The sequence below is a fragment of the Salvia splendens genome, chromosome 12 (assembly GCF_004379255.2).
Source record: "Salvia splendens isolate huo1 chromosome 12, SspV2, whole genome shotgun sequence".
In the NCBI taxonomy this organism is placed as follows: Eukaryota; Viridiplantae; Streptophyta; class Magnoliopsida; order Lamiales; family Lamiaceae; genus Salvia; species Salvia splendens.
The window spans coordinates 2,413,653-2,432,413 of NC_056043.1; the positions used below are offsets into that span (position 1 = coordinate 2,413,653).

The 18,761-nt window shown below is 35.3% G+C and overlaps 2 protein-coding genes across 5 annotated transcripts; both read left to right on the top strand.

Annotated features, from left to right (window-relative positions):
- Nucleotides 1-234: 234 nt before the first annotated feature.
- On the top strand, nt 235-2,501 carry LOC121758974 (nuclear transcription factor Y subunit A-7-like). Of its 4 annotated transcripts, none has more exons than XM_042154451.1 (7): nt 235-402; nt 626-701; nt 820-859; nt 1,198-1,340; nt 1,637-1,738; nt 1,813-1,977; nt 2,045-2,501. In XM_042154451.1, the coding sequence occupies exons 3-7, from the start codon at nt 832-834 to the stop codon at nt 2,204-2,206; spliced, it is 600 nt and encodes a 199-aa protein (XP_042010385.1). In that variant the 5' UTR covers nt 235-402; nt 626-701; nt 820-831; the 3' UTR covers nt 2,207-2,501. The 4 variants fall into 4 exon arrangements, with proteins under 4 accessions (XP_042010385.1, XP_042010384.1, XP_042010382.1 ...); XM_042154448.1 differs by having other exon boundaries at nt 237-402; nt 1,198-1,346; XM_042154450.1 differs by lacking the exon at nt 626-701 and having other exon boundaries at nt 236-402; nt 1,198-1,346.
- An 8,673-nt stretch (nt 2,502-11,174) lies between these two features.
- Nucleotides 11,175-16,927, top strand: LOC121759292 (homeobox-leucine zipper protein ATHB-14-like). Its single transcript, XM_042154825.1, has 18 exons — nt 11,175-11,821; nt 12,838-12,997; nt 13,101-13,210; nt 13,332-13,422; nt 13,506-13,601; nt 13,692-13,805; nt 13,911-13,994; nt 14,113-14,268; nt 14,372-14,446; nt 14,531-14,637; nt 14,737-14,926; nt 15,093-15,281; nt 15,368-15,448; nt 15,533-15,667; nt 15,763-16,088; nt 16,195-16,303; nt 16,388-16,537; nt 16,619-16,927. The coding sequence occupies exons 1-18, from the start codon at nt 11,583-11,585 to the stop codon at nt 16,769-16,771; spliced, it is 2,565 nt and encodes an 854-aa protein (XP_042010759.1). The 5' UTR covers nt 11,175-11,582; the 3' UTR covers nt 16,772-16,927.
- Nucleotides 16,928-18,761: the final 1,834 nt, after the last annotated feature.

The following is an 18,761-nucleotide window of genomic DNA, read 5'->3' on the forward strand; positions in this document are numbered from 1 at the left end:
ACTCTTATAAATTGTAGTAGTAGTATAACTTAGAAAATTTGTAAGTTGAATTTAAATTCAAGCGTTTTTAACAATTGATTTAGAATTAACAAATTATAAATCCGTACTTCCAGTTGTTTGGTTAAATATGGGTAGCCGCATAATATTTTCTTTTCCGATGTTACCACAGAGATAAAAATGGTAAAATCCGCTAATTACAGCGTGGCAGTCAAAAGCCAATCCGTGGTAAAATTGGAAATTCAACTGCTTCATGTTTTCTCTCTCATCGGAAGCAGACAACAGTTTTCATCTGCTTCAACTGCAGAGATCTCCAGCCATATATCGCGTTAAAGAGAGAGAAACGAGAGAATTATTGGACGTGTGGCAACCCAACCTCTGTGAAATCGAGCTTCACTCACTCGGGTAAAAAAATTCATAATCTCAAACCCTAAACATCATTTCTCCAATTCAATCGAATCAAAATTTCAATTTTCTGTTTGATTTTTCCCTATTTGATTATGTTGATTGTGGGAGGGGGGAGAAGAGAACTTTCTCCATTTATCATCCGTTTCAATTTTGGAGCGTTACTGGAATTGGAGGGGGTGGAATTTAGCTGGATTTAATTCTTTTTTTTTCTCAATTTTAGTGGAATTTAAGCCGATTCAATGTGATTGAAATCCTGACGGAGCTGATTATTGATTGGAAATTCGCGCAGATTGCCTGTATGTTTGTTTGTGCTGAGCTTTCGTTGTGTTCATCTTATTTTATTGAGTTTTAGCTGTTTATTTCCTAATTAGACGCCTAATTGTGATTGATTGGATTCTGGTTTTTACATTGCAGACATTCAGCATTATGACATCCTCCGTTCACAGCCTTTCAGGTGAATTTCTCTGAAGAAATTGCTTGCTTTGCCAGTCCTTTTTGTTCGTTTTTCGTGTTTTAATCCATCAAAATTGGAGCATAGAGGACTAGATTTTGTTGTAATTAAGCTTCAGTAGGGATGTGGTATATGTTTGTATAGAAATCGGCATACGGTTAGTAATTTCTCAGCAGCTTTGCTGCAATTTTCATGTCTTTTAATGCTGGACGTATTCGAAGCAGGATTGAACTAAATGTTGCCGTTGCTTGCTATCACACTTTTACTTCTCGGTGTTCCTCTGTTTTGATGTTTGCCGTACAGACTTCCTTACTAGTTTTTGTGATATGAATAATTGTCAGAGAATAGTGAGGCTGATGGACAACAAAAGCACACAGAGCCTTACCTACAACCGTCGTCTCCAGCAAAAGGGACTTGTTCCACTGGTATTGCATCACCAGGAATGCACTATGCATCACCTCCTGCTCAAGTTGGAGTAGGAAATGTAATGGTATTACAAATGGTGCTAGTTGTGTTTTTATGTGTTTGAGCCACCTAAAAGTTGAAGATATCGTCATCTTAGTCTGAATTGTGGTATCATCTGTGTTTCGTTAGTGTCTCTGCTGCATCACTAGTGTTATTACAAGACAATGCTTTTCGTGTTTCTCTCGTATTATCCTCGTGTAGAATATAACCATATAATCACTGTGGAATCATCCTTAGATGTCATTTTAGGTGGCTTGATTGCTGATGATTGATGAATACAGATTCAGTATAATTCGGACTTCCTAATACTTGCAGGCCCAAGCAGCTTACCCGTATCCCGACCCGTACTACAGGAGTATATTTGCTCCTTACGAAACCCAGCCTTACCCAGCGCAACCTTATCCTGTGCAGCCTATGGTACTCTACTCGTTATGCTCGTCTCCTCGTCCTAATGGAAGTTTCCGAGTGTTCTAAATCCAAACTTAATTCAGGTGCATCTGCAATTGATGGGAATCCAGCAAGCTGGTGTGCCACTGCCGTCAGAAGCAGTTGAGGAGCCTGTCTTTGTCAATGCAAAACAATATCACGGCATCTTGCGACGTCGCCAATCCCGTGCAAAGGCCGAGTCGGAACATAAACTCTCCAAGCCTCGTAAGGTATTAATGAGATGCGTCATCATTGCATTCACATGAGGCATTGTTCATAATTGATGAATCCGTGCAGCCGTATTTGCATGAATCGCGACACTTGCATGCGCTGAGGCGAGCTCGGGGGAACGGGGGTCGATTCCAGAAAAAGAACGACAGCCAGAAGAAGAAGGACGTGGAATCGAGCGAGAGATATCACGACAACATCAACCTCAACAGCGAAAAGGATGCCCCTTGAAGATGGAAGTTAGACGGATCGAAACATAAGTAGCTCAGTCGAAACTGTCTCGTGTGAGTTTGGCAGATTCATTAAGATGGTTCATAGTCAATAGTCTCGTTTGTGTACATTCAGTCATAGGTTTTTGTAGGAAGCATTTTTCAGCAGAGTGTGAATTTCAGGTTGATGTTTTCTGTCTTTTATTTAAGGTAGGAACCTAAATCCAATCCACACACAAATGCATCTTCATCAACGCAATGTATATTCTCTTCGTCACACCAATTAAAATATCTCAAAAATACAAAGTAGTTTCCAAGATTTCGTCTTTTTCATTCTTCTTTCTTCATCAAATCATAATCTCCCTACTCCCAATCAATAAAGAAAGCGAACCACATCCACATTGCATTCAAGTGAATGGAATAAGCTAAACAACAAGAAGAAAACCAAATGTGTGTGAGAGAGAGAGAGAGATGCATGTGTGTTCTTTCAAAATTCAAATCACTTCGTCCGCGATTAAAAGTTGTTAAAAATGGGGCGCGTCACGCGTGATTTGCTGAGGTCCAACTGTGATGCGAATCCGATGCAAATTGCTAACCAAATGTTTCATCCCTCTACAATTAAAGATCTCATTTTGTTATATCAGATGTTTACAATAAAATACTCATATTCTATCTTTTATAAGTGAAGCGCTTCACGTTGCACTTACTCATTACACTATAACGTGTTCACTTTGCTCTATTTCATTTCTAGAGAAATGGGCCCGGAAAGATTTGGGTAGGCAGATATAAAATTTACCTATTTTCAAAGAAATGAATCTACTCCATTTCATGTGAATAGTGAGGGCCTTCTCTTATTTATAGGGCTCCAATGAATTAATTAGGCAACACTGAACATTGGAAATGATCAGATTTGACATCATTTCATGGTATTTCTTGTAAAGTGAACACGTCCTAAAGTTTGTTATAAGAGTGAAACATGAGTGTCACTGTTATACTAGGAGTAATTTTGTATTGGATTATATGTGGGAGTGGAACATTACTCTCACTAACCATGAATAAAATGTGATATTTTATCGTGGACACCTGAAATAATATAATGAAACTTTAAATCGAAGACAAATGGGGCATTTGTTTAGCAATTTACATCGGATTCGTGTCACATTTGGGCCTCAACAAATCACTGGCTCCGCCACCATTATTTTCCTATTTGGGCTAGAAATATTTCCTGAAATGGGCTCAGCTAAGACCAATAATGTTATAAACCAAACCTATATCCATATATACCTATTTATAAAATAATTTGAAAATTTTCCCTATTTATTGAAAGAAACTAGTGAAGTAACATGTCAACTACTAATTCTGCGTCATAAGTTTTTGTGTGAGATTTATTGTATTTTATGATCAGTTTTGATTTTGAGTTGTTGACCAAAGTGTGAAAGATAATGATAGTGTGTTGTATGTCTTATTCGAACAAACATGATAGTACAAATTATCTCTCAATCAAACCAAATTCAAAGGGTATAGATAGGCTACCTCATTCAAAATTTTCAACACAGCCAGCCACAATTACTCCACTTTTGTTTTTTATTATAATAATATGTTATCTATAAATTTTCTTCTCTTGAATCATTTCTAGTTTGCCTAAATTTTCCATGTTGTAGTTCTTGGATTTTGTCTCATTTAAACATGCAATCTTGTCCTTTTCATTCCAATAATCATAAAATACAATCTATTTGATCCTACGTGTGATTGTTGTACTTGCCCTCAAATTTTGTTTGTTGGGATAATTTCATTATATTGCTATTTATGCGGTATGTATTGACATTAGAGGTCCCAAGTCCCAACCCATATGTTTGAATTATTGTCTTGGCTGTATATGTATTATACTTAAGTAAATACGGAGTAATTGACTTTTTAAATTAACTAAGTACATACTCCTTATTGATTTGGCTCTTCTTTCTCCCAAAAAATAAACAATTATCATGACAGCAACATATTTAGAAGATCCAGAGGGAGCTTCAGCAGCCCCCAGCCAATTTTCTCTTTACAAATAAATCCTACATTCTTTTATTTTTATATAACTCAATATTGTTTTTCTATTATGTCCATCCCTATGTCAAAAAAAAAACAAAGATAGTCCAATGAAAATCTATCCCTACTGATAGAAATTCATGTGTTTTATCCTAAATCAATTAGTGATAGGAGGAGGGGCTCGTGTGACTTATATAATGATTTCAGTTCTCTTTGTACACCGATGTGGGATGGTTGTAGTTATTTTTAGTTTCAATTGCGAACGCACTCACTCAAACCTTTCAAGGTGAACCTTGGAGGGGTTGGATTTATTTTTCTAATCGATTGGACAACTGGTCTAACTTTTTTCGATCAGTTGGACCACTGGCCCAAATTTTTAAGTCGAAATATACTGTTGGTCAATTATTTTTTTGGTTTCGGCTCAAATATACTGTTGGGTCATTAAAATTTGACCGACAGTCGGCGACCAGCTCTGATGTCATGGTAGAAATTCATAAGTTTCATCCTAAAACCAATTGACGACAGAGGAGGGACTTATGAAAACTAATATAGTGATTTTAGTTCTCTTTATACACCGATGTGAGATGATTGTAATTATTTTTTAGTTTCAATTGCAAACACCTACCACTCGATATCTCGAATAGGATTTATTTTATTTTATGCGTTAAAAGATAAACAGTTCAAAATATAAATGATGTCATAAAAATAACAAAATCAGTGAATCATAACAAGCGAATATATATCTAAAATTAGAAAATGAAAGCAAATGGACGTCAAACATCTTTGCGTTATCTATCAACTCAAACCATTAGAAAGAAGTGATCTTACATTAATTTCAAACCAAATATGAAGCTTCATGAAACAATCACAAAACAAATGGCAAAACACCCATTAGCCAAACAAACTAAAATAAAATTGTTCTCATAATTGTTCAAAATAGAAAAGATTTCCTCCCCACCCAACCCTCCAAAAAATTTTAAAATGTGAATTTTGAAAAATAAAAATAAAAAGTTGGCACTAGAATTAGGGATGTCAATGTAGCCCGTAACCCGTGGGCTGGCCCGAATAGCCCGCCAAATTTATAGGGTTAGGGTGGAAATTTCTAGCCCGATAAAATCAAAACCCGATTAGCCCGCACCCGATTAACCCGCAACCCATTATGGCCAGACCCGAAAACCCGATGGGCTGGCCCGAAAACCCAATAAAATTTCTATTATTCTATTTTTGTACTCCTAATTCGACATTTCATTGATTAATATTAACTAAAAAAATAACTTTCAATTTTATAATAAATATACAAATTATATATTAAATTTTTATTAATATAATAATTGATAAATAAATTAAAAACTTCAAATTCACAAAAAACTATTTAAATTTCTAAAACATGCATTAAAAATTTATGAAATATCTCAAATATTAGTATTTGATCATGTTTATGATTGAGTTTAAGCATATATCTCAAATATATCATAATTAAATGTTTTACATTGTATGAATATTGGTAATTTTAATCATTATTTATTGGATTGATCGTATGTTAATATTATCGGTAGCAACCCGATTAACCCGCTGGGCTAGCCCGAAACCCGAGCTTTTAGGGTTAGGGCTGAGCTTTTATAACCCGAAAGAAATCACAACCCGATTAGCCCGCACCCGATTGACCCGCAACCCTAATAGGGTTGGCCCGAAACCCGACGGGTCGGCCCGATTGACATCCCTGACTAGAATTTTGGATGGATTGGTAACTTGAAGAGTCACTCTCAACCATAATATTGGGTTACTTTTTGTTCCATTTATTAGAAGGTTGACAAATAAAATTCATAATCTTTGGTATCACTCATAATGATGGCAAAGTATTATACCATGATTTTCTGCTATTATTATTATTATTATTATTATTAATATCCTAAAGTTTTTCATCTTTTTCTTTTGTTTTCTCCTCTCTCTAGCAGAAGCATCCCTCTTTCCTCTTCTATTATTTCAAAAACTTGGGCCCCACTCTATCTTCTCTGTCCTTCCATGAAATCTAATTAATCTGTGTGTGTGTGTGTGTGAGAGAGAGAGAGAGATGTAAGAGGGAAGCAAAGTCATGGAAATTTTAAGAAAGATGGAGAAAGGTGAGACAGAGAGAGAGAAATGCACAAACAAACACGCTTTTGGTGCATGAGAAAAAGGAGAGCACAAGCGAGTAGCACTTTAGGCTTTAATTTTACAAGATCACGCAAGGGGATTGGGATGTGGGAACATCAACAAGTGGGCCGGGCCCATATGTGGGCCTTTTCTGCCCCACACCCCTAATATATTTCTTCTTTAAATTATATTTATTAACTATATTATACCATAAATAATTAATTTCTGATTAAAAATATTTTATAAATTACTAATAATTAAAATAAGAGAAATGCTCCAATTTAAATTTATTTTATTTTGTTTTATCATCTGTATATATGTTACTAGTACTATTTTAATATTACAAATTATATAAAATCAAAACTCGATTAGTCATTTTCTCTGCAATTTCAAATAATTTTTAATAATATATCAAATTACTTATATCAATAATAAATTTTAAAATATTAGACTTAAATAAAGTAAATAAAATAAAACAAACAAGTCATAACTTCAACGCATATTTATTCAAATTATAAAATAAATAAGGTGTAAATTCTTTCACCAATTTGTAATATAACTTGTCATAAATGGATATTGTTCATGGCACAAATTTTAATTTTTCAAACATAATCATGCACCAAGTATTTATTTATTTTCTGAATCAAATGTGCAATTATTATATGATTATGCGACAAAAAAAATGTAATTTTATCAAGGGAGTATTAAATGCGGCTTAGAGAGACAATTATTGATATTACTCTTTGTTATTTGTTAAATTTGAATCTTGAAAATACTATAATTACTGAATAATACTTTGTGATACTATGATTCAACAAAAATAGAATCAAATTAAAATCATAATTTTATAACATCAAACGTGAAAATCATAATTAGTTTTTTTATTTGATGTGATATCCTTGTTTGATTAAATATATAATGCAAACACATTGTAAGAGCAAAGATTTGAGTGTTCACATAATCATGAACTTTGCTAGATAGGGGGACAAGAATATACAAATTGCATTCCCAATTTTCATATTTTTAGTTTTCCAACTTTTTAAATGGATCGACTGCATTCCATTTCTTCAGTAATCATTATAAAAGTGAGAGTGAGTGAACAAACAATATTATATGTATATACACATAATATCGAGTAGTCTACATTATATTTCATTGCTGTCTAAATCCACAATTTTTTTATATTATTTTGTACTTAATAATAATTCTACATCTCATAACTCATTAGTCACTACACCATTTTTTCTGCACGGTGATATTCTCTTAGAGATACTGATTTATAGTATAGTACTACTTGATAATAAAATAGTACTCCTGCTTAGTAATTAAATTTTTATAAAATATTATGGGTCTACTTCATTATCCATTATATAATTCAATTTGAACTAATAAAAGTTACTTCTATAAAATGATAATATGTTAATGAATATTAGTGACGGCAAAGCACTGTTTAGTTAGTCCCACAATTACTTTGGATGCTTTTGAAAATGCAAAGCACTTTATTCAAAATGTCAACCTAGTGAAAAAATGTAAATGTCAATTGCTTTTTCTTACCTTTTAGGATTCTTTTGAGTGAAGGCACAATGTAAATCCATAAGTAGTGGAAACATTTTCAAGTATTGCAGCAACAAAAAAAAGGCGATCTCACACTCCGGCCCGACATCATGTGAGAGTGTTCAATCAGGGTACGCAGTAGCCCGTTAAAGGAAGGGCCTAACCCACTGGCTGCCAGAAGCCCATCTCCCAAGGCCTCACACTTATGCACATTTTCAAGTATTACAAATATGTTGGTGGTTGGCAGTCGACTTTCACCGTGAAAACTAAAATAGCCAAACAATTAGTCTTTTTTATTATTTTGTTTGTTGATTTCAAAATTCAATTGCTCCCTCATCCCAATATTTAAATAACTACTATACAAAAATAGAGTGAAATTATAGGTTGTTTCATAAAGTAATGTTTGAATTCATTTATTAATACTCCCATTTACATAATAGGAAGTTTATTGCAGTATAATTTTATTTACCAATAATTTTACTTATTTGTTGTGAGAATTTGAATCAGCCTATATAGTCAGGATGAAGGGTGTAATGTAATGATCACTGCTTTTATTAAGGTGTTAATCAAGCCTTCTAATTTAATCATACACGGTAAAAAGGGGTGTCATCTTCAAGCCTTCTAAATCACATCATTTCACACGATTTTAAGTGGCTCATTATTTAGGTTTATCTATAAATTATCATATTATTTTTTAAATAATAACGTGTGTTGTAAAATTGAATGACATATGTTGCCCATAAGTTCATTTCACTTTGATTTATCATTTCGTAATTAACTGTGTCGATAATTCCACTAATTTTAAAAGATAAATGTTTTTAGATAAATAAGTAGGAGTACTAAAATTTCATAATAATAAGGTTAATAATGAACTAGTACTAGTATAATTCATGAAATCGTGCCTTTTTTCCTAATCTTGTTTATTACGGAGTACTATTATTTTTAGTTGAATAACTATCGAAATGCCGAAGCTACCAACGTTGCCTTAATAGCATAATAATCATTGCAAGTAACAAGTAATTAATTAAAAATAACCTCGAAATAATGCTATTTTGTCATATTATTATCAATAATAATAAAATATTTCTCCCTCAAATGTTTCAAAAATAGTTTTATCTGGCTAACAGTTAATATCACAAAGCTATTTTTCATTAAACTACAAATAAAAAAAAAATCTCTTTCGAATCTGTAGGGCCGATCTAGTGACATGCATGGGTTTATTTTATTTACTACTAATATTATTAGAATAACAATTGGCCCCAACTTTTATGAATTGTTTTCTACAATTAATCACCTATACCTTTTTCAATATTTTAAAAACATTTGCCATCCAACTCTTGTGAAAAGCTTCATGGCCCTCGTCTTCATCATGACCAAATTGTAAATGTGTAGCCATACTAAAATAAATTAGTTTAAAATACATACATATAATTAACAAGGTTCTTATATAATTTTATGTTAACATAATTTTAATTATATCGAGTATACTTGAATCTAGCACACTCGTGAATAATAAGTTAATAACTACTCATATATATTCCAATTTTGTAGGGGCACTCTAAAGCATATGTCATGAATCTTATAGGAGGAATCAACCAATGATCATAGTTGTAATTACGAGAATTTAATTAAGGTAATTAATTTCAAAGTTTATACAATATTTAGTGATTTATGGGACCCATTTCCAGCTAAAGTTTAGTGCATGAAAACGTTATAATGATATCATGTTTATGAAAGCATGCTTGGACAGCAATGGGTATTTCCTTGTTTATTAGATTGTGTCATCATATAATATATTGTCACACCGGTTTAGTATAAGATGTAGTACCAAAAAGTTCATCAACATCTATGTTTTAATAGGATATTTGAAGTTTTATTGGTTGTTGTAACTTCAAACGTGTTATTGAATATGTATATGTATATGGCCTGCTCCATACATGCTAGCTCCGCCCCTGCTTGATATTGATATATACCAATATCTAGAACGAGTAGAATTACATCATATTAGCTTTAAGCCGAAGATCATGCGTGTTTGGAAAGCAGTTAGAAGTGCGTGTTTGGGAAGCTGTTAGAAGTGCTCCAAAGCAACTTTTGATAAAAAAAAAACGTATTTTCTCTTTACCAACGGCATAAAACCTAAAGTCTAAGCATAGAGTTCGTGTTAAGCTCAATATTTAATTAAGAAAAGAGTGAAAACAAGACCGATGTCATCTATATGATCCGATAATCCAATTTCTATATCATCTTACTCATCGTCACAATAAATAAAACAATAGTAGTAATATATAAAAATTAAATGTTCAATTGAAGGGAGCAATTCGATGTTAATTTATTTCACATGTGGGTGAAATCAATAATTAAAATCAGTCATTCGTCAAATATAAATACAATAGTCGATTAAAATTATTTTATCCCAGAGATTAGCCAAATATTAAATGAAGCTGATATCGCTCTAGATTAATTTTGGTAATGAAGTAAGACTAAAATTTATAAACCAATATTAATTTCACATGATATTATTATAGAATAAAATACTACTACTATTTATCTATAATATTCCCAACGCTCAACCTTATTATTATTTATTAATAATTCAAATCCTAATCGAACACTAACTAATGCGTCATCCATTTGCAAAAATAGATGTCGTATATTCTTTTTCACATACTTTCATTTTGAACACATTCTTATTAATTATCACATTAAAATTTAACAAAAATATACTACCATGTCCAATGCATGATGCGCCATACCACATCCATGCATGCATCATCCATCACACGTCCCACATTCTTCCTCACCATACAAACAAAGAAGGTAGAGGGAGAGAGACTGTACACTTTTTTTTTTCAATTAATATTTTCCCCAAGAGATGAAGCTACAGGCTTAACAGCTAGAATCTCTATTTGTCTACAATTGGGCCTGCCGACTGCTTCCAATAAAGGCATCCCTTCTGCCTTCCATTTACTCTCTTCAATCTTTTCACTGTTTTCTGTTTCTTTAATACTTCCATCTTTGTACACATTTTTCCATTTCCCAATTTCAATACCAACTGCGAAATACGAAATCATTATACGCACCTCACTTTGCTTAATTGCATTCAACGTGCTTGATGAAATTACTCAATCAGCTTTTCAATTCCAGACTTATGAACTGAAGTAAACAATTATTGACGTATTGCAATTGCAATTGCAATTGCAATTGGAATTAGTTTATGATGCTATTCAATTTTGTTTTTGTTTACCCTCAGTTTCTTTTTTCTGTGGGTTGGTGCAAGGACTTTATCTACACTCTCAGTCTCTCTCTTATCGCACTGTATATATAGTAGTACTCTCTCTCTCTCTCTCCACATTTCGCTTTCTATGAATTTCTCGAGATTGGGGTGTTGAGATAAAAACCAGGGGGACCTCTGTTCCAATAAACAACACTACCTCAACACCAGTCCTTCTCCTGCTCTCCTCCCCTCTATATCTCTCTATCCTTTGGGCGAGGAAAGTAAAGATAATACACTCTCTCTGCTACACAAAAGAGAAGAAGAAGAAAGAAACCAACAAGCCACAATCTTGATTGATGAGTGGGAGAGTAGGCTCTCTGTGTGAAGAGAGCCTGCCTGTTCATGCAGCCATCTAAACCGCCATTTCTCCTCTCCCAACGAGCAAAGATTCAGTCTTTCTTGTTGAATGGCGCTTTCTATGCACAGGGATAGTAACAGCAGCGGCAGCGGCAGTAGCAAGCAGCAGCAGCAAATGGATGCAAGCAAGTATGTGAGGTACACGCCGGAGCAAGTTGATGCGCTCGAGAGGGTCTATGCTGAGTGCCCCAAGCCTAGCTCTTTGAGGAGGCAGCAGCTCATTAGGGAATGCCCCATTCTTTCCAACATTGAGCCTAAACAAATCAAAGTCTGGTTTCAAAACCGCAGGTACTCATGTGTTTCTGAAGGCTGTTGGGACATGAGTTTGGAGTTTTTTTTAAAGGATTGGGAAAGTTCTTGAGTGATTTTAGTTGTTGTTTGTTTATCCTCTTCAAGTTTTTGTTTGTACAGTTCTTTTTTTCTTTATCTCAAAAAAAAGATTCCTCCTTTTTTCCACTCTCCAGCACTACTTGCTGAACAAATCGACAGTGTTGTTTGTTATTTTTGCATCTCATGTTTGCTCTTCTGTTCTCAATTTTTCATATTTAGAATAGGGATGGGAATTCGTAGCTTTTCCAGCCCTTACTTTTTTGCTCAATTCTTGTCCAAAAAAATGAAGGTTTTTAATTAACTAAGTATTCTGTACATGGTTAATTAGAAAAAAGTGAGGGCTCATTCTAATCTTTTCACTAATTGAATTTGGAGGTGAAATTCAATTTCTTGTGCCATTTGTTGAGATCTCAGTCAATATGCTTCAGATGGGCATTCATCATTTTGACAGTCATGCTATTAGTTGCTTTATCTTCATTTCCTGTCCCTTTCCTTGTAGATCTTAATTCATCTGTATACAATTAATGCCCATCAGATCTTTATCCGGGATTGAACATTACCAAGTTTTCCAGTTGCTGGTCATCATTAAAAAGTTTACTTTTAAGATTTTTGCTTTTATTTTTTTCCTACAACTTTTCAACATTAACTTTTAGGTTTTCGAGGGCCCTTATTCTAAATTTACTAATTAGTATTGTGAGACTGTAAATGTTCGTTCTTATATAAATTTTCAGTTGATGGAGTACCCAGGGTTGTTTTGTATTAGTCCTGTCTGACTGTTTTGTCGATTATTTATGATACATTTATGAATAAAGACTGTTTTGTCGATTATTTATGATACATTTATGAATAAACTCTACCAATCAGATTATATGTCCTTTTGCTCTTTGCATTCATTAGCCTCTCTTTTGTTCCTGTTTGCAATCTAGTTTTAGTTGCATTACACAATGAACAACTGCTTTGTTCTTGTTTAATAGATGCCGGGAGAAACAGAGGAAAGAATCATCTCGTCTCCAGACTGTTAATAGGAAGCTGACTGCCATGAACAAGCTGCTGATGGAAGAGAATGACCGCCTTCAGAAGCAGGTCTCTCATCTGGTTTATGAAAATGGTTACATGCGTCAGCAGCTGCACACTGTAAGTTTGTAATTTATTTTGTTTGTTCATGCTACATTGTTATAATTTGATCTAACAAGTCGACTTTCATTACTTAAAACTGATGCTACTTGTGTTCTCACAGGTTAGCTCGACCACCGATACTAGCTGTGACTCGGTGGTTTTGAGTGGTCAGCAACAACAGCAAAACCCAACTCCTCAGCATCCTCAGAGGGATGCTAATAGCCCAGCTGGGTAAATTGCCTTACTGCTGCCTTAGTAATTCAAATGTTTTAGCTTGCATATGTGTTGGTGGTCCAGTAAGTTTGAACTGATGTGGCTTCTTTACCATTTTGTTTAATTTGTTTTGTGATAGTCTTCTCGCAATTGCTGAGGAAACCTTGGCAGAGTTCCTTGGTAAGGCTACTGGAACTGCTGTCAACTGGGTACAGATGATTGGGATGAAGGTAAAGATTCTTATTGCCTAGTTTTGTCTTCTATCTATTCTCAGCTCTGGTGGTAACATGTCTTCTATATATGATGTGCACAGCCTGGTCCGGATTCTATTGGCATTGTCGCTGTTTCTCGCAATTGTAGTGGGGTAGCAGCACGAGCCTGTGGCCTCGTGAGTCTTGAACCCACGAAGGTAGTAATCAAACTTTCCTCACCTTGTCCATCATCTGTGGCATGTTTTTACCCCATTTGAAATTCAACTTTGACCAACTTCCCTTTGCAGGTTGCCGAAATTCTCAAAGATCGTCTCTCCTGGTTCCGTGACTGTCGTTGCCTTGATGTAGCAAGTGCAATTCCCACAGGAAACGGAGGGACTATAGAGCTTGTATATATGCAGGTACAATTGCTGTGATGGAAGTCTGTATGTTGTTCTTCTAGGCCTTAGGCAATTTATATATCTTACAATTCCAAAAAATGTTTAAAAACCCACTTTGTTGTATAGGTATATGCACCAACAACATTGGCATCTGCTCGTGACTTTTGGACGCTAAGATATATCACTAGCTTGGAAGATGGCAGTCTAGTGGTAAATGATCCTAGTACTCAACTATTTCCCTTAGTTTCATAGGTATTAAATTTTTTTAATGAACATTAAAGGAATACGAGTATCATGACAATTGACAGCATAACCTTTTATGTTGCAGATTTGTGAGAGGTCATTAACATCTTCCACTGGTGGTCCAGCTGGGCCTCCTGCTACTTGCTTTGCCAGAGCTGAAATGCTACCGAGTGGGTACCTGATCCGACCTTGTGAGGGTGGCGGATCAATTATCCACATTGTTGATCACATTGACTTTGATGTAAGAACTTACCAACAAATGTTTAGGGGTCTTTCGTTCAGCTTTTCCATTTGCTGGTCATCATTGAACTGATGTCACATATCGTGGGTCTTACTTTTAACAGGCTGGCAGTGTTCCCGAAGTTTTGAGGCCTCTTTACGAATCATCCAAAATCCTAGCGCAGAAGATGACTATGGCTGTGAGTGTTATCTGCCTTACATCTTTGTGTCTTTGTAGGTCCATGTCTTCAATTATGTAGCAATTAATCATTCTGTATGTTTAGGCTTTGCGTCACATAAGACAAATAGCTCAAGAAACGAATGGGGAGGTCCAGTACTCAGGTGGCCGCCAACCTGCTGTTCTCAGGGCCTTAAGTCAAAGGTTGTGCAGGTGAGTAATGACTTCCGTTAGTATCTTATATTTACCTTAAAAAATTATGACAATAATTATAAAATGATTACCTTACTCATGCATTTCCACAATCTTTAGGGGGTTCAATGATGCTGTCAATGGATTTGTTGATGATGGCTGGTCGATAATGAGCAGCGATGGGGTGGAAGATGTAACCATTGCTGTTAACACGTCCCCGAACAAATATCTTGGTTCTCAGTATAACAATTTGTCAATGCTCCCAACATTTGGGGGAGTCCTCTGTGCACGAGCATCTATGCTTCTCCAGGTTACTTTTTTGTAAATCGTTTTCTTGACAAAGAAATGATGTAAATGTCATCAGCTTTTCCTTTCCATTGTCTTCACGGCCTCTAATCTCTGTTATATAGCTTAATATTACACTCCTGATTGATAGTTTCAAATTCAATAGCATCTCTAAATTATATTCATTGCAGAATGTACCCCCTGCTTTGCTTGTTCGCTTCCTGAGGGAGCATCGTTCGGAGTGGGCTGATTATGGCGTTGATGTTTACTCAGCTGCTTCTCTGAAAGCTAGTCCTTATGCAGTTCCTTGTTCTAAACCGGGTGGATTTCCTAGTAGTCAAGTCATTTTACCTCTGGCACAGACAGTGGAACACGAAGAGGTACCCTTTATAAACACATTGATTCATGCGCCGGTCTATTTTGTCTCTTAATGGCAAATTGTAGAATAATTGGTTTCAAATTGTAGTTTCTGGAAGTGGTTCGTTTGGAGGGTCATGCATTCTCCCCAGAAGACATAGCTTTGTCAAGGGATATGTACCTGTTACAGGTCTGGCAATTGGAAAACAGATTCGTAGATGTGATTTCCTTCATTATGTTCTCATATCGTGAACGAATCCTTATGTCCATGCAGTTATGCAGTGGGATTGATGAGACAACAACTGGGGCTTGTGCTCAGCTTGTTTTCGCACCGATAGATGAATCATTTGGTGATGATGCACCTTTGCTGCCATCTGGTTTCCGCGTCATTCCATTGGAACCTAAATCAGTTGGGTGCTACTCCTTGCCTAGCTTCTCTCTGTCAATTACGTGTTGAAATTCTGCAAACTCGCTATACGTATTTATTGTTCTGTTATGATACAGGATGGTCCTGCAGCAACTCGAACACTGGACTTGGCTTCAGCCCTCGAGGTAGGACATGGTGGAACTCGTGCGGGTGGTGAAGCTGATACGAGCACTCAGAACCTTAGGTCCGTTCTAACCATTGCGTTCCAGTTCACTTTTGAAAATCACTACCAAGAGAGCGTTGCTGCCATGGCCCGTCAGTATGTACGAAGCATTGTTGCCTCAGTTCAAAGGGTTGCTATGGCCATAGCCCCGTCTCAACTCAGCTCACATATGGTACCAAAGCCTTTTCCTGGCACACCAGAGGCTGTGACATTAGCACAATGGATATGCAGGAGCTATAGGTATATTTTTTACTAGATCCACGAGGAACGAGCCTTTTTTTGTTTAAACTTGCTAAGTCTGGTATTATAGACTTTGTCGTTGATATTCGCCCAACTTATTTCACAGTGTGCACACTGGGGCAGAGCTCCTTCAGGCCGACTCACCAGGTGATGCCGTTCTTAAACAACTTTGGCACCACAGCGATGCGATAATGTGCTGCTCTGTTAAGATGAATGTTAGTCTGTTTTCTTGATCTCTTTTTTAAAATTCTTGCATTTTCTCTTATTTTGTTCATAAACACGGGCTACCTATTGTGCAGGCGTCCGCAGTTTTCACATTTGCAAACCAGGCAGGGCTCGACATGCTGGAGACGACCCTGGTCGCCCTTCAGGACATAATGCTGGAGAAGATTCTAGATGAAGCAGGCCGTAAGATTCTCCTCTCGGAGTTCTCCAAGATCATGCAGCAGGTACAGCTTTCACTCACCGATTAGCTTCTCCCTTGTGACGTAACAGCTAAGCTTTACTCATCATTCGTCGTTCTTGTTTAGGGTTTCGCCTATCTGCCAGCCGGAGTTTGCGTCTCGAGCATGGGTAGGCCGGTCTCGTATGAGCAAGCCGTCGCGTGGAAGGTCCTCAACGACGACGACGCCAATCACTGCCTTGCTTTCATGTTCATGAACTGGTCTTGTGTAAAGAAATAGAGTAAAAACTCCTACTAAGATATGACATCAGCTGCTTAAGTTATTTGTACCTCTTTGATTTTGCCAGAACTTATGCATGACATAATGTTTGAGAGGGATTATGAACTTATGAGATGCCTACTATTTTGTTATATATGGAAGCAAGCTACTTTTTAATCCTCTTTTTATTACCAAATATAGCATCTTATAACATGCTCGAATCTAATAATAGGTGTAGTTTATGCATGAAAATATTTTTGGTTAATAATTAGCATTTGTTTGTAACTCTATTGGTTGAATTGAAACTTTGCGACTCTTGATAAGATTACCAATACTACAAATTAGATGATCGAGAGTGATCCGTGTCTCAATAATACCACTCCCTACTCTGTCCACCTTTATAAGGACACATTCGACCTGACACGGGTTTAAGGAATGTAATGTAAGTGAGATAAAATTTGTGGAATGTGGAGTCCATTACTAAAAATGGTATTACCGTCCTCCCACAATAAGAGTCCACTTTTATTTTTACTATAAATGGTACGTAAGTCTCATATTCTACTAACTCATTACACTCATATTCATTATAAAACTAATGAATAAAATTGAAACTCTTACTTCACTAACTTTTTCAACTCACTTTATTAAAATCTGTGCCGAGTTAAATGTGGACTCCTGTTGTGGGACGGAGACAGTAAAAGATAAATGAAAACTAGACGGATGAAAATGGTAAAATGAAAAAATTATAAATAATAATAATAATAATAATAATAATAATAAATTGAAGGAAGGATGTGACGCGAAATCTGCAAGAATGATATCGGTGGGTGCTAATAGAAATAAGTGATGATTTGGTTGGGTGCAAATTGAAATGTGTGATGTTGAAATTAAAAAAAAAAATTGAAAGCAAAAGGTTGTGGAAAAAAGGAATAAGGAGTCAAGGTCAAATGCATGGATTGGCTTTGGCTCTGGCTCCACACAACCAAACAATGTCTCGTGAAGTCATCTCTGCACCTTCACTGTGTGTGAACCACCAACAGAATAATATCTCTTCACATCGGTCCCCATTTGGACAAATTTTTTGTATGGGATAAATACCTAAAAAGCCCATAAGTTTTGTCTGATTTGTTAATTAACAGATCTGCACTCCCACGTCCATCAACGTCTTTTCAAATCTCTGTTAATACCACTCTTTAACCTTAATTCACCCCTATTTCCTCCAACTACTTTCCTCCCTCCAAATAATAATGTATTTTTAAAATAAATATAGTACTAATGGATCATAAAAGTAGTTACAACCAAGCATTAAGTTTAAGATAATTATAGTTGAAACAACAAAAAAAAACTAATAAAAAATAATAGTGAACTAATTTTTGGATTGACAAAAATGAAACTATTGTTTGAGGACAAAGTCACAAAGGAGGTTATTTCTTATTCACTACGAGCATTTATGAAATGTTATTGTGTGTGCTAAAGTACAAACAATTTTTTTCATAGGTACACACTGCATCAATAAATTCAGATATGGATATGCCGAATATTTTTTGCTATTAGACAATTAAGGAAAAAATGTGAAAGTATATGATATAATTGATCATTTTAAAGTTTTTAATCATTTTTAAGTGTCTATTGACCATATTTTAATTAATTTTGATGTTTTTTTTGATAATTTGCTTAAGTATGTTTTAATTTTCTTAGTTGTTAGACTAAGGAGATCCACAGGCTAACCTAGTGACAATTTGCTGGGCTGATTTGTAAGCATTTTAAAGGGTTGAACAACTTATCAAAAGATTTAAGTCTGATCCATACCAAAAATCATATTGATTTGTGAGCATCTCTTGAAGGGTGGCTTCAGGATTTAAGACTCCTTCCATATCCAAAGGCATAGATAGATTTAATGATCATTTAATTAAGGATACACGATTCCATGCCACTTGGATGGACACCCCCTTTGATTAAAGTACTACTACTATATTTTAATTTGAGTATGCATATGCATGCATTGTAGCAA